The 19,721-nt window shown below is 46.9% G+C and overlaps 2 protein-coding genes across 2 annotated transcripts in view; one reads left to right on the top strand and one right to left on the bottom strand.

Annotated features, from left to right (window-relative positions):
• The window catches only part of RECQL5 (RecQ like helicase 5), a 38,099-nt gene that overhangs the window by 15,763 nt on the left and 2,615 nt on the right, over positions 1-19,721 (bottom strand). The window contains exons 4-8 of the mRNA XM_060135777.1: positions 18,449-18,967; positions 17,752-17,857; positions 17,101-17,212; positions 15,533-15,695; positions 6,806-6,885 (exon numbers count right to left, since the gene is read on the bottom strand). Coding sequence (XP_059991760.1) covers positions 6,806-6,885; positions 15,533-15,695; positions 17,101-17,212; positions 17,752-17,857; positions 18,449-18,967 — 980 coding nt within the window. The remainder of the gene's footprint in view (positions 1-6,805; positions 6,886-15,532; positions 15,696-17,100; positions 17,213-17,751; positions 17,858-18,448; positions 18,968-19,721) is intronic.
• Positions 3,918-4,240, top strand: SMIM6 (small integral membrane protein 6). The gene has a single exon (XM_060135374.1). The coding sequence runs from the start codon at positions 4,041-4,043 to the stop codon at positions 4,218-4,220; it is 180 nt and encodes a 59-aa protein (XP_059991357.1). The 5' UTR covers positions 3,918-4,040; the 3' UTR covers positions 4,221-4,240.

The raw sequence follows: 19,721 nt of genomic DNA, 5'->3' as shown, positions 1-19,721 counted from the left end.
GCATCAAGAACATCCTTCCTCAGTGAGGCTGAGGCTGAGCATCTTTTCTAGAAAAGATTCAGGCTCCCTGGTCCAGCTGCCAGGAAGTCGGCAGACCTGGGCACCGACAGGTTGACAGGAGGTTCATTTGCGTTCTCCTCCTCCAGGCCAGGCAGTACTTAACTGCTGACCCCAAATAAGATTCTGTCCCTCCCCTTGGAGGGCTTACGGGGGCACGCTGAGCCCCACCACCAATGGCTCCCCTCCTGAAGCTGTCACGCCAGGTCCCAGGCAGGCTCCAATCCCACTCGGATCAACCAACCAGATCTGCCCCAGCACAAGAGCAGCCTGACATACTCTGGCTGGTCCTCTGGGGAAGATGGGCATGGAGAGGAGGCAGCAATTCCCCCATCACGGCAAAGAATAAACAGGTACAGCAAGGCAGGTGGTGACCATGGAAGGGGCGGCCATCAGGCCGTCTGAGCCCCAGAGAACATCTGGCTGACTCTGGCCGCCACAGCTCTCTGTTCCCACCGCCATGCCACCCTGGAACAAGCTACCAGCAGCGCCTGCCTGCAGTCCACTGCCCCAGCGTCCCAGCCGGTCTCTCGACTGTGGTCTCGCGGTCCCTCACGAGGGTTTCACTCTACACCTCAGATATGTGCAGTTTACTGTACATATGTTACGCCTTATTGGAAACTACAGTAAAGCCACCGGTGCAAGCATCTTATTAGCAAAACTTGGCAGAGCAGACAAAACAGTTTTCTCCTGTTTTCCCAAACATTAACATTTGAAAGCAATCTACAGATAACAATCTTCAATACGACATATTTGCTTGTGGGTAATAACAAATCACAGACCATAAAAAACTGAGGACAGGGTGTTCCCTGGTGGCCTAGTGGTTAGGATTCTGGGCTTCCACTGCCATGCCCTGGGTTCAATACCTGGTCAGAGAACTGAGATCCCTCAAGCCGCACGGCAATAACAAGATAATAATTAAAAAAATTAAAGTTAAAAAAAAAAACTGAAGACAAATTAATTTTGTCCTTAGGAAAAGTCTCCTCGCTCTCCTTGGGAACCGGCTGCATACCCTGGAACACTGTCTCCTCATTCTAACTCCTACGTCGGCTTCCCATCTCAACTTCAACATCGCTCCTCCCAGGGGAGTCTCCTCAGGCCCCAGGCCAGACTATGCCATGGGCACCAACAGCATTCTCTAGCTCTTCCCATCACATCATTCCCTTCGTGGTGATCATTTCAGAAGGATTTTCCGATCAGGGCCAGAAGTTAATTGAAAAAGTCAATTAAAGCAACGTTTGTGTACCCGAGATGTACGTTCTCTACACCTCTCATTTGAAATGGAAACATACAGACAGACGCACATTCCTTGGTCAATCTTTTTGATGCAGGGCCGAGGTCTTTTCTCCAAGTGTGGGTTTGCCGACCAGAGTTCCTGAATTGTTTATTTGCTAATTTTGATCTCTTTAAGGCGGAATAAGAACTTGAAGACATCTGCAAGGAAACCTGAGTGTGAAATACTTCTGCATTTTTAGGAAATGTTTACAGTTGTCCTGTCCACATCTATTTTTGACAGGAACAGCTGGGTCCAAACCCCAAAGCAGTAACTTCTTAGCTGTGTGACCCTGGGTAGTTATTTAACCTCTCTGTGCCTGTTCCCCAGTTGTAAAACTGGGGTTTCAGCTATTATCACCACTTCATTTTTATGTAATGTTAAGTGCAATTACGTAATTACAAGTACAACTGCCACAAAACAGGTTTGGGAACAAGCAGCTGACGCTTAATAAGCATCCAACTAAGCTAATGGAGCGGAAGTCCGAGGGTGTGCTGAGACCAGCCTGCTGGCTCTGAGCATTCAGCAGGCCAAGGGCATTAGTCAGAGTGTTTTACAGAAGGAAATACGAAGCGGCAGGTAAGCCAAGGTCAATTAAGCCAGGATAGTTAAGAAGGACTTCAAGGAACTTGCCCATCATCTCCTCCAGCCCCGGCTGCATGTCAGAATCACACGATGATGGCTTCCCTGGTGCTGCAGTGGTTAAGAATCCACCTGCCAATGCAGGTGGATTCTCAAACACATGTTTGAGCCCTGGTCCAGGAAGATCCCACATGCCACGGAGCAACTAAGCCATGCACCACAACTACTGAGCCTGAGCTCTAGAGCCTGCGAGCCACAGCTACTGAGCCTGCCTATCACAACTGCCGAAGCCTGCGCGCCTAAAGCCCGCACTCCACAACAAGAGAAGCCACCGCAATGAGAAAGCCGCGCACCGCAACGAAGTGTAGCTCCCACTCGCCACTAGAGAAAGCCCGCGTGCAGCAACAAAGACCCAACGCAGCCAAAAATTAAAATAATAAATTAAATAAATTTTAAAAAAACCCCACTAAATTGAAAAAAAAAAAGGAGAATCACCCAACAAGGTTTACCAAGCACAGGGCTCTGACACGCCCAGAGGCTGATCTCTGTGCTACCAGGTGGGGCCTGGGCACCGGCGTTCAGAAAAGCTCCCGGATGATTGGAACAGGCAGGGTTGAGGACCAGTACCCTATAATGTAACCCCTGGGAGGGCAGGGCCTGCCTCTCTCGCTCACGACTGGACACGCAGCACCTGGCGCAGTTCTTGGCCACCGTGGGCACTCAACTCCCGTCTTTCAAGGATGGAATGGCAGCCACCAGGTTCCACGAGAAGGGACACAGGCCCCACTCCTGCTTCCCGGCTGCCCCATCACACCAGGGGGTGGGAAGCCACACGAAGCAGCTGCGGCTGGGCCTAAGCGGCACACAAAGACACCAAGGGGGAAGCTGGGCCTCCACAGGAGCCTGGGGCCTCAATGGTGATAAACACCCACATGCTGGTTCCAGGAGGTGCCAGCTGGAGCTGTGGTTAATCATCAACCCGGCGCCACAGGAAGTGAGCGGCCATGCATGGCAGCCCCAGCCCTGGGGCCTCCCGAGCTCTGGGCAGGTCCTTTCAGTAGACGGGTCATCCGGACTGAGAGGAGGGGCAGGACCCAGCCACAGGTGAGGTGGACGGGAGGCCTGGGGCAAGGGCCCCGGATCCAGTCTCTTCCCCCACCCACCCCAAGTCTGACCTCTCTCAGCCAGGACACCTCAACCCACGCCCCTGAGCAGCCCCCCAAAACAGCATCACAAAAGGGCAGAACGCGGCGGAGGGGGTAAGTGTGAAAGGCTGAAAGAGAACGCGGTTGCTAGGCAATGGGCCCTAGCCCACCTTTGTTTGCTCTGGTGACAGCAAGCAGGTCTGGTCAGGGGCAGTCAGCAATGCGGCCACCTTTTCCTCCCACGAGTTGCTTCTCTGAGTCACAGTGCAGCTCTGGTCACCTGGCGGCTTCTTCAGCTCAGGCCCCCAAGGCGTGGGGCCTGAAGGATTACCCTGACCTGCCTGCCCTCGCTTAGGACACAGGAGTACAAACAGCAGACCCCGGTAATGGCTCCTTCCTTCTCCGCCTTTACTCCCTTCAACTGGCTACAGACTCACAGCCTGCCCATCTCAGCTGTGTTTCAAGATTAGTTAGTCCTTCTGTTTTCACCTGCCTCTAAGGAAGCCTACAGAGGCCTCAGCTTGAGACCATCCACTCCTGGGCTCCTGTGCTGATCTCTCAAAATGCTTCCCAAATGTTTGGCAACCGAGGCAGGAAACCCAGGAAGGGTCTAGAGCGCTGCTTTTTAGATCCTGGCTGAGCAGTTCTCAGGGATGGGAGAGAAAGTCCTGCTCACAGCAGGGCTGTTCAGGAAAGGACTGGAGAAGACAGAGGCAGCCTCCAGGAAGAACTCAAGGGACCCCCCTCTCTTGGTGCCAGTCCCTGCTTTTGCTTCTGTGGAGGAAGAAAGCCCATTTGTTGCTTGCTGGAGGCATTGAGCCCAATGACCCACCATCCCTTCAATGCCTGCTAGCTACAGAGGTGGCCACCGTTCTCTGAGATCGCACCAGAGGGTGAAGTTGGGGGCAGGGAGTAGCACCTGGGACAGGGCCTTGGAGAAGCCCCTGCACTCAGGGCCTCTGTCCCCACTTTTCCAGGTTCACATGGACAGACTACTAACAAAACGCACCTGGAAGGATGAGTTCTGGCAGAACCCCTTCGACCAGGGGGGCCTGGTAGTGATCTGCTTGTTCATCATTACGGTCCTGTTTCTCATCTTGTTTGCTATTGTGTTTGGTTCACTCCCCGCACTCGATAGGGTCAACGAGTGTGAAGAGTCGTGACCTGACTTTCTGTGGGCCAAGAAGGGGGCCACTGTTATACACTCTCAAAACGCCATGTACCTTTTCTCCAAAGCCCTTCTAACAGTCTGGAATTATACATTTTTCACGTGATTATCTGATAAGTGCCTGTCTTCCCCACTGGTCCAAGCAACAAAAAGCAGGGGCTGGGTCTCTTTCTGTTCCCAATTGTACCCCCTTTTCTGATGTGCCCTCGCACAGAGTCAGTATCAATCAATATTTGCTGGTTGAATAAATGAATGAATGAACGAATGAGCAAATGAATGGATAAACAGGGATGCTGGGCCATTGGCTCCCCCAGCCTGGAGACCCCAGGAGTTGACAGAGCCCAGTACAATCTAGGCCTAAACCAAAGCTGTTTTTCCCATCTCAGGGTCCAGAGGCCTCTAGGCTGGAGGAAGGTTGCTTTGAACCTAATTACTGTTCCTTTTACACGCAAAGGTAAATTTGGCCCTGTCATAAATAATCAAATGCATTTCAGGGCCACGCTCAGAGAAAGTAGCTGCACGCAAAGAAGAGAGGAAGCCATCTGGACGCCCCACGCTGGCCTCATTCATGTGACCCAAGTGTCTTTTCTCTTGGTCCCAGAGATGCCCAGGTATCCCTCACAGGGTCCCCCAGCCCCCATGCACCCCAGACCCTACAACACAGCCCTTGTAGAAATGTCCCCGCCTCTGCCGAAGCCATCAAGCAGGCCTGTCCCTCGCTGCCAAGTGCCCTCCCTTTGCAAATAGCTGCTTCAACGTCAACCTCAAACCAGGCTATTCTCAGAAAAAGGGCAAGTATCTGGTGAGGAAGGGGCTTTGCCTTCGTGTTATATACCATTTATGCAATGAAGAAACATTCCTTTCTACTCAAAGAGCAATTTCAAATCCAGCCATACCAGCTGTGTTCACTCCGTCCCAGGGCCTGGAAGTCCTGGAATCTGACGCCCTCATGTGTAGCAAATGAGATAGAAGAGATGAGGCTGCACACGGGGCAACAGGAGGCCCACTGATGCCCAGACCCTTGACACTCTAACAGGTCCCAGGTCTCTGGTATGAGACAGAAAGCAGAGGGCCCTGGGAGGACCTGTCCTCTTGCCTGGTGAGTTGCTGCAGCCCAGAGGGATACGGCAGAGCTAAGCTTCCAGACAGCTCCACAGAGCCTCATACTCACCCCAAACAAGAGTCCAGCCAGGGTGACTCCAAGCAGAGGGGACTCTGACAACTAGCAAGGACACTGAGCCCTTTCATGACAAGCGCTTTACTCAAGGAACCAAAGAAGGCCTAATTTAGCAACTCACTATGTTAGTGCCTGAAAAGGGCTCTGGTTGCAATGGCTGTGGGCAAGGGTGCCAACCACCTCTGCTGGGCGTGGTCTTGCCACAGAGGCCAAATGAGACATGGCAGCTTAGAGAAGCAAGTAGCTTCAGCCTAGGAGCCACAGACTTGGTGAATAGGAGGGGGTGGGAATCAGAACACATGGCCCAAATAAGTGCCTCTCTGGTTTCCAGAAGAAAGCCCCAAACATCTGGTGGGCACCACCAGTACCATGCACCTAATCAACTCCACGCTTCAAGAATCCAGTCTTACAAAAACCAAGATGGCATGTGTGTATGAAAATGTGCATATCACTGCAAACTGGGAAATGGGGGATTAGTGGCATCCATGAAGGATCTTAGTTCCCCGACTAGGGATTGAACCCCGGCCCTCGGCAGTGAAAGCACCGAGTCCTAACCACTGGACCGCCAGGGAACTCCCAACCACGACCTCTCTGGACAGTGGTCTGTTCATCTCTTAAGTCTGAAGCAATCAATTCTGCCTCATCTACCTTACAGGGTTGTCCAACGAGATCTGACCAGTGAGAGCAGAGGAATCAAACAGGTTTTTCGAGCAAAGGGCTACACAAATGCAAGTGCTCCCAGCTTGTCCAGAATGCTCTGGATGTCCCTCATACAGTGCGCCCACAGCTGCTCGTGCCCAGGGCTCTCCCGGCCACACTCTGCCTGTTGCTGAGCAGCTATCAGGCTCTTTCATGGCCCCCACCGCCAGCAGATTCAGATCAAATAGATAAGTGGGTTCCAAGTAGGCAGGCTGGTGTTATGTTAGAAAAGTTGATTTCTCTCCAAGCACATTACCGCCCCTGCCCTCCCAAGACATAAACTGGGCCACACGTCTCTGCTTGGGTCTGGGATGAGAGTGACTACTCCACAAGTGAAGCAGTAGTACAGCGCAGTGGCACATTATCACCACAGTGCCAATGGCTCAGAACTGGTCACATCTCTCGGAACTGAGTCACCCAGGGTGCCAGCCACTCCAGAAGTGGGTGGAGTGGGATGGGTGGATGACCACCCAAAATACTCAACGAATCCTCACAGTGCCAGAGTTTCTGGGGCCTTCCACAGAAAGGTGGGAGGGTACCAACTTCCATGCTCCGACAGGAAATATTCCCACACGATGGCTTTCAGCAGGCAGGGGTCCCTTGGTGGCCCAAGAACTGTCCTATGTTAGCTTGTTAACTAGCAGTGCTGGGAGAGGAAAAGATCTCACTAACACTTGTTTCCACACACAAGATAAGTCACTCACCCCGATTCTTCACAGAAGGCCACCAGGGCATCAAAGGCCAAGACAGCAGCTTTATCGGATGCTTTGTTCCCTCTCTTTTCCTGGAGACAAGAAACGACCATTCAGTAAAAGTCTTACATAGTTGGACTACAAATGTAGTAGCCCAACAAATGGTGAGAGAGAAAAATATCAAATGACACTAATAAAGCCATTCACAAAACAGAGTCCCCACACCTGACCATGCATCGGAATCACCTGGGTAACTTTAAAAGACCTGAGGCCCAATTCAGCAAGACTACTGAATTGAACTTTCTGAACCTGGAGCTCCAGGGAGTTTATATTTTCAAAAAGCTGCTCAGGTGATTCTCATGCAAAGGGCCCGGGGAATGGCATTTGGGAATCACTGTATAATATGACCTAATTTAATAGGGGTTAAATACATACACGAGTGTGTGAAGGAACATACTAACCTCTGTATGTGTGGAAGCACATATACTAAACGTTGACAGTCATTACTTCTGAGTGTTGGGATTATACGTTATTTGCCTTTTGGTACATGGCTATTTGTTAAATTTTCCTTTTAAAAAACTGTGAAGGGACTTCCCTGGCGGTCCAGTGGTTAAGACTTCGCCTTCTAATGCAGGGGTTGTGGGTTCGATCCCTGGTCGGGGAGCTAAGATCCCACATGCCTCGCAACCAAAACAGCAAAACGTAAAACAGAAGCAATATTGTAACAAATTCAATAAAGACTTTAAAAATGGTCCACATCAAAAAAAAATCTTAAAAAAAAATTGTGAAAAAGTTTAAAATACAGAAGAGCCAAGAAAATATAGCAGACACTAATACCCAAGACATTCTCTATTCTTTCTGCTTCCGGAAGTTGAATGGTTCCCATCTCCCAAACACACAAATCCACATACTTCCTCTACTTCCATTTTCCCAATATATTTATATCACGATTTCTTATTACATCACAATTTCCCTTAAGGTGATTCTTCAGAGCTAACTGCTTGATTATATTTTTACTACTTCCCATGATCACATATCCTTCGACAACGTTGTTTCTCCTGAAATTAACAGCTGACCTGTTTTTTCATTTCCTTAGATTTCAGTGCATCACGAATACCCCCCCAAATGTTCTGATGTAATGAAAAATTCACTTCGGGAAGCGGGGGCTAATGATGGCAAGGTCCACTTTTATCTTTGGAAACGTCCTTCCTGGTGCCTTCCATCCCCATGTTCCACCTGGGCCTCTGCTCTCCAGGCCTGGTGCACAGCCGAGAGTACCCTTCACTCTCGTCCTAGGACACTCCCTTTGCCTCGCTCCTGGGTCAGGTCTCCATCTTCCTTTCCTAGTTGACAGCCTCTGCAGTGGAGAACATCCTTTAGTAGCTTCTCCAAAGGAGAAAGCTTCTTAAAACCGTCTGTCTGAAAATGTCTTTATCCTACTTTCACACTAACTGATTGGCTGGGTAGGAAATTCTAGATGGGATGGTTTATTTAGCATTTGGAAGCACTGTTTCTCGTTTCGAATATTACAATGGTGAAAACTGGTGCTCTTTGGACTCCCCGTCCTCCATGTAACACCTCTCTGGAAGCTTTCTGGATCATCTCTTTTTTATTTATTTTTTATTAAAAATTTTTTTTCCACTGCATTGGGTCTTCGTTGCCATGCACAGGCTTTCTCAAGTTGCAGTGAGTGGGGGCTACTCTTCATTGCAGTGCACAGGCTTTTCATTGCGGTGGCTTCTCTTGCAGAGCACAGGCTCCAGGCACATGGGCTTCAGTAGCTGTGGCACGCGGGCTCAGTAGTTGTGGCACACGGGCTTAGTCACTCTGCGGCATGTGGGATCTTCCCGGACCAGAGCTTGAACCCGTGTCCCCTGCATTGGCAGGTGGATTCTTAACCACTGTGCCACCAGGGAAGCCCCTGGATCATCTCTTTATCTCAAATGATCTCAAATGTCTCAATGATGAGCCCAGTGTGAGTTCTTGTAATTCACTGTGTTAGTAAGTTTTAAATAAATACCTTATACCTAGTCACCTTACCGAAATCTTTTCCTTGTCTAATTTGAACTTCAGACAAGTTAATCACACTCCCTTAGGTCATGGCAAACTATCATCCTTGGTCCTCGCAAGACCTCTTCATTCCCAATCGCTACTTGCATCCACCTTCTCTCCCGTCATTCAAATTTATTCATTTATTCAATAAACACTTATTAAGCACTAAACTACATTCCAGCACTGAGCTAGGCATTAATTACAGCTACACAGGAAAGGTTCCTGCTGTCATGGAACTTACATTTCAATATAGCAAACCTATAAAGTGAAACAGTAATAAATATGATTTTTATAAAAAGGAAGATACGAGACTTCCTGGGCCCCCAGCTATGCCTATTACCCTATGGGGAGTATTTACCATCATTTCTTCTTCACTCCCTATTGCTAGATATTTAGTTTGTTTCCGATTTTCTGTCCTCATGATCAATTCTACCATTCAAGCCCTTGAGCACATAAGGGCACACTGCCACTTTTATTTACTTATTTATTCTTGGCTGCATTTTTTGGTCTTCTTTGCTGTATGCAGGCTTTCTCGAGTTGCAGCGAGCGGGGGCTACTCTTCATTGCAGTGCGGGGGCTACTCTTCATTGCAGTGCGTGGGCTTCTCATTGCGGTGGCTTCTCTTGTTGCGGAGCACAGGCTCTAGGGTGCGTGGGCTCAGTAGCTGTGGCACACGGGCTTAGTTACTCCGTGGCATGTGGGATCTACCCGGACCAGGGACTGAACCCACGTCCCCTGCATTGGCAGGCTGATTCTTAACCACTGCACCCCCAGGCAAGTCCCCACTGCCACTCTTATTTCAGGTGATTTGGTTCCAGAAATAGGGTATCTAGGTCAAAGGGTATCTGCATTTTAAAATTTAAATAGATATTGCTAGATTGCTTCCCCACAAAAGACTGTAACACTGCATTTTTCTCTTGGCGAAGTGTAGGCACTCTTTCCTTCACGTGCCCACTAGCAACAGGAGTTTGAGCTCTTTTACACACGTGTCAAATCATTTTACTTTAATTTGCATTTACCTGATTACTACCTAATTTGAACATCTTTAGACGAGCCATTTGGACGAGCTTTTCTGGGAACTTTCCTTTCATATCCTTTGTTTTTCTTGTCAGTTGGTGAAAACTCTCTATTTATTCTCAACTTCAACCTTTTGTTTGCGTTTTATATTAAATATTTTTCCAGATCTACAGTCTATTTGTTTACGGTATCTTTCACCACGTATATTTTTTCCATAGGTTCAGGATTTATAGAAACTTACTATTTTTTATATATTCAAATATTTGGTTTTTTAAAAGACAGCTTTCTGGATTTTTAATTTTCATTACAAAAATATCTTCACCATATCTCCAGCCCTAGGTGGCACACTGGACTAAATTTTGTTTAGTTTTTACATGAGGTCCTTAATCTGTCTTTTATATAAGGTGTCAAATGGGGCACTTTTATTTTATTCCTGCTGTGTCAGCACCAGCTATTAGACAATTCATTCTTTTCCCATTAAACTGAATTTATCAGCTTCATCAATATTAAACGATGTATTCTAGGACCTTTTTTTTTTTTGGTTTGTTTGTTCTTTGAATTTATTTTTTATACAGCAGGTTCTTATCTATTTTATACATATTAGTGTATACATGTCAATCCCAATCTCCCAATTCATCCCACCACCATCCCCCCTGCCACTTTCCCCCCTTGGTGTCCATACGTTTGTTCTCTACATCTGTGTCTCTATTTCTGCCTTGCAAACCAGTTCATCTGTACCATTTTTATAATAAATCGGTGTTGAATTTTGTCAAAAGCTTTTTCTGCATCTATTGAAATGATCATATGGTTATTCTTCAGTTTGTTAATAAGGTGTATCACATTGATTGCTTTGCGTATATTGAAGAATCCTTGCATCCCTGAGATAAATCCCACTTGATCATGGTGTATGATTCTTTTAATGTGTTGCTGGATTCTGTTTGCTAGTATTTTGTTGAGAATTTTTGCATCTATGTTCATCAGTGATGCTGGTCTGTAATTTTCTTTTTTTGTGACATCTTTGTCTGGTTTCGGTATCAGGGTGACGGTCGCCTCGTAGAATGAGTTTGGGAGTGTTCCTCTGCAATTTTTGGGAAGAGTTTGAGAAGGATGGGTGTTAGCTCTTCTCTAAATGTTTGAAAGAATTCACCTGTGAAGCCATCCAGTCCTGGACTTTTGTTTGTGGGGAGATTTTTGTTGCTGTCGTTGGAAGATTTTTAATCACAGTTTCAATTTTATTACTTGTGCTTGGTCTGTTCATATTTTCTATTTCTTCCTGGTTCAGTCTTGGAAGGTTATACCTTTCCAAGAATTTGTCCATTTCTTCCAGGTTGTCCATTTTATTGGCATAGAGTAGTAGTAGTCTCTTATGATGCTTTGTATTTCTGCAGTGTCCATTGTAAATTCTCCTTTCTTATTCTAATTTTATCGATTTGAGTCCTCTCCCTCTTTTTCTTGAAGAGTGTAGCTAAAGGTTTATCAATTTTGTTTATCTTCTCAAAAAACCAGCTTTTATTTTTATTTTTTGATTTATTTATTTATTGGCTGTGTTGGGTCTTTCATTGCTGCAAGCGGGCTTTCTCTAGTTGCGGCGAGCGCGGGCTACCCTTCGCTGCAATGCACGGGCTTCTCATTGTGGTGGCTCCTCTCGTTGTGGAGCATGGCTCTTGCCATGCAGGCTTCAGTAGTTGCAGCACACGGGCTCAGTAGTTGTGGTGCACGGGCTTAGTTGCTCTGCGGCACATGGGATCTTCCTGGACCAGGGCTCGAACCCGTGTCCCCTGCATTGGCAGGCAGATTCCTAACCATTGCGCCACCAGGGAAGCCCCAGCTTTTAGTTTTATTGATCTTTGCTACTGTTTTCTTTGTTTCTATTTCATTTATTTCTGCTCTGATCTTTTGATTTCTTTTCTCCTACTAACTTTGGGTTTTGTTTGTTCCTCTTTCTCTAGTTACTTTAGGTGTAAAGTTAGATTGTTTGAGATTTTTCTTGTTTCTTGAGGGAGGACTGTATTGCTATAAACTTCCCTCTTAGAACTGCTTTTGCTGCATCCCATAGGTTTTTTTTTTTTTTTTTTTTTTGCAGTATGCAGGCGTCTTACTGTTGTGGCCTCTCCCGTTGTGGAACACAGGCTCCAGACGTGCAGGCTCAGCGGCCACGGCTCACAGGCCCAGCCGCTCCGCGGCATGCGGGATCCTCCCGGACCAGGGCACGAACCCGTGTCCCCTGCATCGGCAGGCGGACTCTCAACCACTGCACCACCAGGGAAGCCCCCATAGGTTTTTGATCATCGTGTTTTCGTTGTCATTTGTTTCTAGGTATTTTCTGATTTCCTCTTTGACTTCTTCAGTGATCTCTTGGTTATTTAGTGACATATTATTTAGCCTCCATGTGTTTGTGTTTTTTACGTTTTTTTCCCTGTAACTGATTTCTAATCTCATAGTGTTGTGGTCAGAAAAGATGCTTGATACGATTTCAATTTTCTTAAATTTACCGAGGCTTGATTTGTGACCCAAGATGTGATCTATCTTGGAGAATGTTCTGTGTGCACTTGAGAAGAAAGTGTAATCTGCTGCTTTCAGATGGAATGTCCTATAAATATCAATTAAATCTATCTGGTCTATTGTGTCACTTAAAGGTTGTGTTTCCTCACTAATTTTCTGTCTGGATGATCTGTCCATTGGTGTAAGTGAGGTGTTAAAGTCCCCCACTATTATTGTGTTACTGTCAATTTCCTCTTTTACAGCTGTTAGCATTTGCCTTATGAATTGAGGTGCTCCTATGTTGGGTACATATACTTTGATCATTATGCAGTGTCCTTCCTTGTCTCTTGTAACATTCTTTAAAGTCTATTTTATCTAATATGAGTATTAGTACTCCAGCTTTCTTTTGATTTCCATTTGCATGGAATATCTTTTTCCATCTCCTCACTTTCAGTCTGTATGTGTCCCTAGGTCTGAAGTGGGTCTCTTGTAGACAGCATATATATGGGTTTTGTTTTTGTATCCATTCAGCAAGCCTGTGTCTTTTGTTGGAGCATTTAACCCGTTGACATTTAAGGTAATTATCGATATGTATGTTCCTATTACCATTTTCTTAATTGTTTTGGGTTTGTTTTTGTAGGTCCTTTTCTTCTCTTGTGTTTCCCACTTAGAGAAGTTCCTTTAGCATTTGTTGTAGAGCTGGTTTGGTAGTGCTGAATTCTCTTAGCTTTTGCTTGTCTGTAAAGCTTTTGATTTCTCCATCGAACCTGAATGAGATCCTTGCTGGGTAGAGTAATCTTGGTTGTAGGTTCTTCCCTTTCATTACTTTAAATATATCATGCCACTCCCTTCTGGCTTGTAGAGTTTCTGCTGAGAAATCAGCTGTTAACCTTATGGGAGTTCCCTTGTATGTTATTTGTTGTTTTCTCTAGGACTTATTAATTCTCTCTTATTAATTCTCTCATCTGTTCCAATGGCTGTTACTGTATTACATGGATTTGATCGGGGTAGCAGCACAGCATATTCTGATGCTGGGTTAAGCACACCCCCTTCATCATTCTTCTTTTTCATACTTTTCCTGGCTGTTTTTGAGCACTTATTCTTGCACATAAATTCTAAGATTCTACTTCCCAATAGAAGTTTTTTGGGATTTCAATTGGGACTTCATGAAATACTTATATTAACTTTGAGGAGAAAAGGCAGTTTTAAGTCTTCCCAATCACTTTTGTATCTGTACAGTTTGTTTTCTTTCAATGAGGTTTTAGTTTTCTCATCTAAATCAGTGGCTCTCATCCCTGGCTGCATATTAACATCAACAGGGGAGGTTTTAAAAAAATTCTCTTGATAAGAACCTGTAACATTTACTTCTAGGTATTTTATAAGTTTTATTCTTGCAAATTAAACATGTTTTCATTTCTATTCCTAGGTATTTACAGTAATGTTTCTCTTATGTTCAGCCATCTTGCCAAGTTTTCTTATGATTCCTAGTAGATTTCTAGCAGAGTCTTTGGGGTTTTCTAGGCAGACATTTGTTAAAATTTCTATCTGCTGGTGTCTTCTCTCCTTGTCCCTGTGAGTTTATATACTTTTCATCCTTTTATCGTCCTTTTGGTGGGGATCAGGAATAAGCCCTTGTGTTCAATCTTTCTTATAAGGAAAAGTCGATGTGCATCCTTTTGCAACGTCACACATTGTGTTTTGGGGGGGTTTAATCCATGTTGATTCATGGAGAGTTACTGCTTCATTTTTAACTGCTCTGGACCATTCCACTGTGTGACTAGCCCACTGTTTACTTACCCCACACCCCACAGAGGAAGAGTTTTATTTCCCCACTGTGTTGCTGCAGCCAACATCCCTGTATACCCTCATACAGTCCATCACGTGCACTGACACCCTGTCTACCTAGATGTGGAACTGCTGAGTCGCAGTGCACCAGGCCCCTCCACGTACACGTGTCATCTCGTCTCTCTTCAAAGAAGCCGTTCTACCTTATAATCCTGACCATGTCATGAGCTGCCCTCTCCCCACACCCTTGCCAACAGTGACTATGAAGATGTTTTACACTTTGGCCAGTCTGATGGGTATAAAATGATAGCTTGTCATCTGATTTGCATTTCTCTGATTCCTAAGTGAGGCTGAGCATCTCTTTGTATGTTTTTTTTTTCTCTTTGTATGTTTATTAGATATTCTGGCTTCCCCTTCTGTGAAATCCATCCATTTTGCTATGTAGCTGTTTGCCTTTTACTGTTTTACCTGCAAGAGTTCTATACAGCCAGCCAATGATGTCTATCATGATGAAATTCCCAAATGGCTCATTTTTTCACTTTGTTTATGGTGTCTGTCACTATAAAGAAATTTTTAGCTCGAATTTAGTCAAACAGATCAAGTCTTCTTTGATGATTTCTGCTTTTAAAAATCTTGACATAGGGACTTCCCTGGTGGTCCAGTGGGTAAGACTCTGTGCTTCCAATGCAGGAGGCCCAGGTTCGATTCCTGGTCAGGGAACTAGATCCTGCACACATGCCACAACTAAGAGCTCACATGCCGCAATGAAGATTCCACATGCTGCAACCAAGACCGGTGCAGCCAAAATAAATAAATTAATTTAAAAAAAAATATCTTGACATACTCTTCCCTTCCTCAAGGCCATGAAATATTTTCTCCCGAGTTTGACAGTTTTTTGAGGTCTTTAATCCACCTGTAATTCATATGTATATGGCATGGGAGGTAGCGTTCTATTTTATCTTTTTCTAGAATAAATTATTCAACAGTTCATCATTTTCCTGTTGATTTCTAATGCCACCTATCATACACCAAGTTCTGTTATATTCCTGAGTCTGTGTCTAGGTTCTCTACAAAGAATATGCAACCAGTTTTTAAAAAAGGCTAAAATCAAAGAACTTACAACAATATGGGAAAATGCTTATGTAACAATGCTAATTTAAAACAAAGCAGGATTGATCTTGACTATGTAAAATAACACACACACAATAGACTGTACGAAGATCAATTAAGTATAAAGAAAAAAGTCTAACCTAGTTATAAGCTATCCACCAACACCCCATTCCCCACCTTGCTGTACCTTCTAGCCTCAGGAGCACCCCTCCAGATTACAGAAGCTCCATCTGGGTTCGGAAATTGCAGAGCGGTGGGTTCAGACAAGAAGGGCTCCTACTGCCCAGGACTTACCTGGAGTTTTGCTACTTCCTTCCTGATCAGGAAGCTGACTTGGTCCCGGTCATTCCTAGAGTAATACAGACGGCACCAGGAAGGCTTTCCGTCTCTGCCCGCCCGGCCAGACTCCTGGTAGTACCCAGCCATAGACTTGGCAATATTCCAGTGGGCGACAAATCTGTAAGATCCAAGGGTCAAGCAGCATGAGATGTGGCAGAAAAGCTGAGGGGAGAAGTGACTCCCAGTCAGCGGAGCAGGGGTCTCCACAGGGACCAGGAGTAGGAGGCTGGCAGGCAGAGAGGCAGAGATAGGCCCCAGAGTAAGCATGGCTAGGACCCTGCAGTCCTTCAGCAGGCCTTCTCACCATGGAGCAGCTCATGGAAAAACTAGCGGACTTAACGAAACAAGATTAGGACACTTATGAGCTGGGTAAGTCCTTTATAACATCTTTGAAGAGAAAAAGGATAATACTTATGAAGTACCTACTATGAGCCAGTGTATATATTTGTCTTGTTAAATCATTACAGTGGGGCTTCCCTGGTGGCGCAGTGGTTGAGAGTCCGCCTGCCAATGCAGGGGACACGGGTTTGTGCCCCGGTCTGGGAAGATCCCACATGCCGCTAGGCCCGTCAGCCATGGCCGCTGAGCCTGCGCGTCCGGAGCCTGTGCTCCGCAACGGGAGAGGCCACAACAGTGAGAGGCCCGCGTACCGCAAAAAAAAAAAAAAAAAAAAAAAATCATTACAGTCACCATCATGTGAGGAGGTAGTCTCATTTTATAGACAATGAATGTGGGATTCAGAGAGGTAAATTTGTACAAGGGGACAGCAGAGCTAGGATTTGAGCCTAGGAGTGTCTGACTCCAAAGTTGATCCATTATAAGACACAGCTGACCCAGGATTCAAATCCTGATTCCAAAGTCCACGTTATCTCAAGTATAGTTCACAGTCTAATTCCTACCCTGACCAACTCAGGGTCACTATGAGGCTTAACAAGACCAGGTATGCAAAAGTGCTCTGTAAATCACACAAGGCATTACTGTTGGTGTTAATCAGAGCAAAGGGCTTCAGGCTGCAGCCCAAAATGTCTCCGGAAGGTCAAGCATGCCTGGAGGTAAAAGACTTCCCAACAGTGGCCAGTGTGGGGCTAGGAGGCTGGGATGTACCCATCTCTTCTGGACTGTCCAGTAAACAGTAACAAGGAGTGACGGGAATGAGATCTTTGCCTTCAGTTTTGCACAGGGAGCAGTTTTAAGATAGTTCATTCCACCCCCTCACAGGCTCCAGATGCTAAGGTGGGAGTGAGCGGGGCTGTGTTAAAGGGTGAGCCTGATGGTCTGCATGCTGCCCCCTCTTCTGGGGGATGGAAGAACCGTGCTGTGCCATCACCAGGGAGCAGAGGAACTGTGCACAGAACCTGTCAGCGTTTGGACTATGTACCAGGGACCCTATCCTGGGGCCTCCTTCCCCTCTGGCCCTAGAAGGACACACAGCCCTGGCTCCCCAGACAGAGCACCAGGAGGCCCACCCCCCTCCCCCGGAGCCAGGCCCCAACTGGCAAAGTCAGACAAGAACAAGGGCTCACCTGACATTGGCTTTGTCCACTCCCATTCCAAAACTAATAGTTGCAACAATTACAGGGACCTTCTCCTCCATCCACTCGTTCTGCACCAGCGTTCTTTCAGGAGCCTTCAGTCCTAGAAAAGAGGGGAAGGTGAAGAAGGGAACTTGCATTTCCCTTGGGTTTCCCCTGAGGTCTACCTGGGGTCTGACACTGTGCTGGGCACAGTACACACACTGAATCCATCACTTACCAGCTGTATGACCTCAGGCCAGGCACTTAACCCACCAAGCCTGAGACAGTAAACATAGAGACCCAGGCCTGTGTGTGGCACAGAGCACTCCACAAATGTGACAGCCAGGATTCAAACCCAAGTCCATTGGCCTCCAGAGCCTGTGCTCTTTCCATGATACGAATACCTGGGCTAAAAAAACTCATCATCTGCTGCTGGGTGGGCACAGGGTGACAATAAGAATTCAGGAGTCACAATTCTCCTTTTAGATCTCATTTGGGTCTAGATTCCTTTTTGTGAATATAAGTGAATCACTTTAGCTCTGCCTGGGTATCTGGAAAAAGATGATGGACCACCTGATTATCCAGGATTCTTAAGGAACAAAAGACCAGCTAAGAGGCTTCTGAGAGTAAGGAGGGCCACGTGGCCCAGGTGCCCCTTACCTGCGTGGTACGCCTTGGCATTCACGCCCCTGTAACTGAGCTCTATAGCCAGCTGTTCACAGGCCTCCCTGGTCCTGCAGTAGACAATGCCGCAGCCAGACAACAACTGAAAGGGGAGACACGGGAAGAAAATAAGCATGGGGAAGAACAAAACAACCCATCGCACTGCAGCCTGCTCTTTTTATTTATTTATTTATTGGCCGCATCACGCGGCTTGTATGACCTTAGTTCTCTGACCAGGGACTGAACTCACGCCCCAGCAGTGAAAGAGCCAGGTCCCAACCACTGGTCCGCCGGGGAAGTCCCTGCTTTAAAAGCAGCTCTAACTCTCTCTCGTCAGGCTCACGGTCTCCTCTGAGGCAGACCACCTAGCACAGCCCTGCTACTTTCTAACAAGGCAGGACCAAAGCAGCTCAAAACCCAACTTTTCTAACCCTTGCCTCCTCCCCACGAGCCTTGGATAGGTCTGCAAAGGCCCCCCCACAGGAGGACTCCGGGACACGGGAACCCCAGTAAGGGGGACAAGGCCAGGAAACCAAAGGGACAACTCTGTGCACGAGTTTTAAGAAGCTATGGCTAGTCCTGGCTGAGGAAGCTAGAAAAGCAAAGAGCCTGGAAATGAGAATCCTTCTCTAGGCCGCACACAGCAGCCCGCCGCCCCTGATGTACCTCGGCCCCCCAACCTCAATGCCCTCACCCCTTTATCAGCCTTCTGTCCAAGAGCCTTAAGGCAGAAGTCCCTCAGGTTCCCATAGGGATCAGGAAGCAGTTCCTTGAACTGCACATCATAGAAGAGGTTGGCCCGGAAGCAGGGAGTCTTGAAGGTGGCAACTGGCTGCTTCAGCTGCAGGGCGGCAAACACATCCTCTCGGACCTGCGGGGTGGCTGTGGCAGTGAGAGCCACACAGGGGGCGTGGGCCAGGCGGGGGCGCAGGGCTCCCAGACGCAAGTAGTCAGGACGGAAGTCGTGCCCCCACTGGGAAACACAATGAGCTTCATCCACCACGAGGTAGGAGAGCAGGTGGCGAGACGCCAAGGAGTTTAGGGCGGGCTGGAAGGAGGCAGAAGCCGCCATCTCTGGCGTGATGTACAGAAGCTTGGTCCAGGGCTTTTCCTGCTCCAGGTCACAGAGCAGCTCCTTCTTCTGCTGTGCCGAGAGCTTTGAGTTCAGGGTACTCACTTGGACCTTCAGGGCCAGCAAGTGGTCCACTTGGTCCTGAGGGCAGAAGCGGGAGAGGGGACTATAAGTGGCCCTCAGGCCTCAGTGGTAAACGTCACTGTGACTCCCTGGGGTATTTCACAGCCATAAAACATCCTTATCCTACCCTCTAACGTGTCTTCTCTTTGCATAAAAAGAAGTACAGAAAGTGAAGTGGTTGATGTGTGGAGCCAGATAGATGTGGACTTAATCCCGGCTCAATTACCACATGCTCTTCAGCTGGTTCTTAACCTTAACCTTTCAATTTTCTCACTCTCATTCTTTCACTTTGCTATAAAAAGAGTAAAACTACGTAATAGGATTGTTTTAAGAATTAAATGAAAATTTATACTTGGAAGGTACGTTAATGCCCCTAAACACTTAGCACAGAGCCTGAGACTAGTACACACTCACTAAGCATTGTTACTGTTGTTCTCTATCCTCTCTCTCTCTCTCCTTTTCTTCATGGTGGATGGCTCTTAACCAACGGCCACACTTCCTCATTTCTGATTCTATCAGTCCATCTGCAGGCCTTAAATATAGTCAGAAGCACAGAACAGATGTTAACAACATCCCAATAAGTTTCTCATCTTTTTTTCTGTCTCATGGCTGTGCTCTCGCCAGAATAAAGCAGAATATACCAGGGATTCGCCCATATTGACTTATACCTCTCTATCCACCTGCATCTTCTATAACATCAAGAGTGCACATGTGGGCTTCCCTGGTGGCGCAGTGGTTGAGAGTCCGCCTGCCGATGCAGGGGACACAGGTT

Source organism: Lagenorhynchus albirostris, chromosome 20 (assembly GCF_949774975.1).
Source record: "Lagenorhynchus albirostris chromosome 20, mLagAlb1.1, whole genome shotgun sequence".
In the NCBI taxonomy this organism is placed as follows: domain Eukaryota; kingdom Metazoa; phylum Chordata; class Mammalia; order Artiodactyla; family Delphinidae; genus Lagenorhynchus; species Lagenorhynchus albirostris.
The sequence above is the reverse complement of the archived record's forward strand: the minus strand, read 5'-3'. Positions and strand labels throughout refer to the sequence as shown.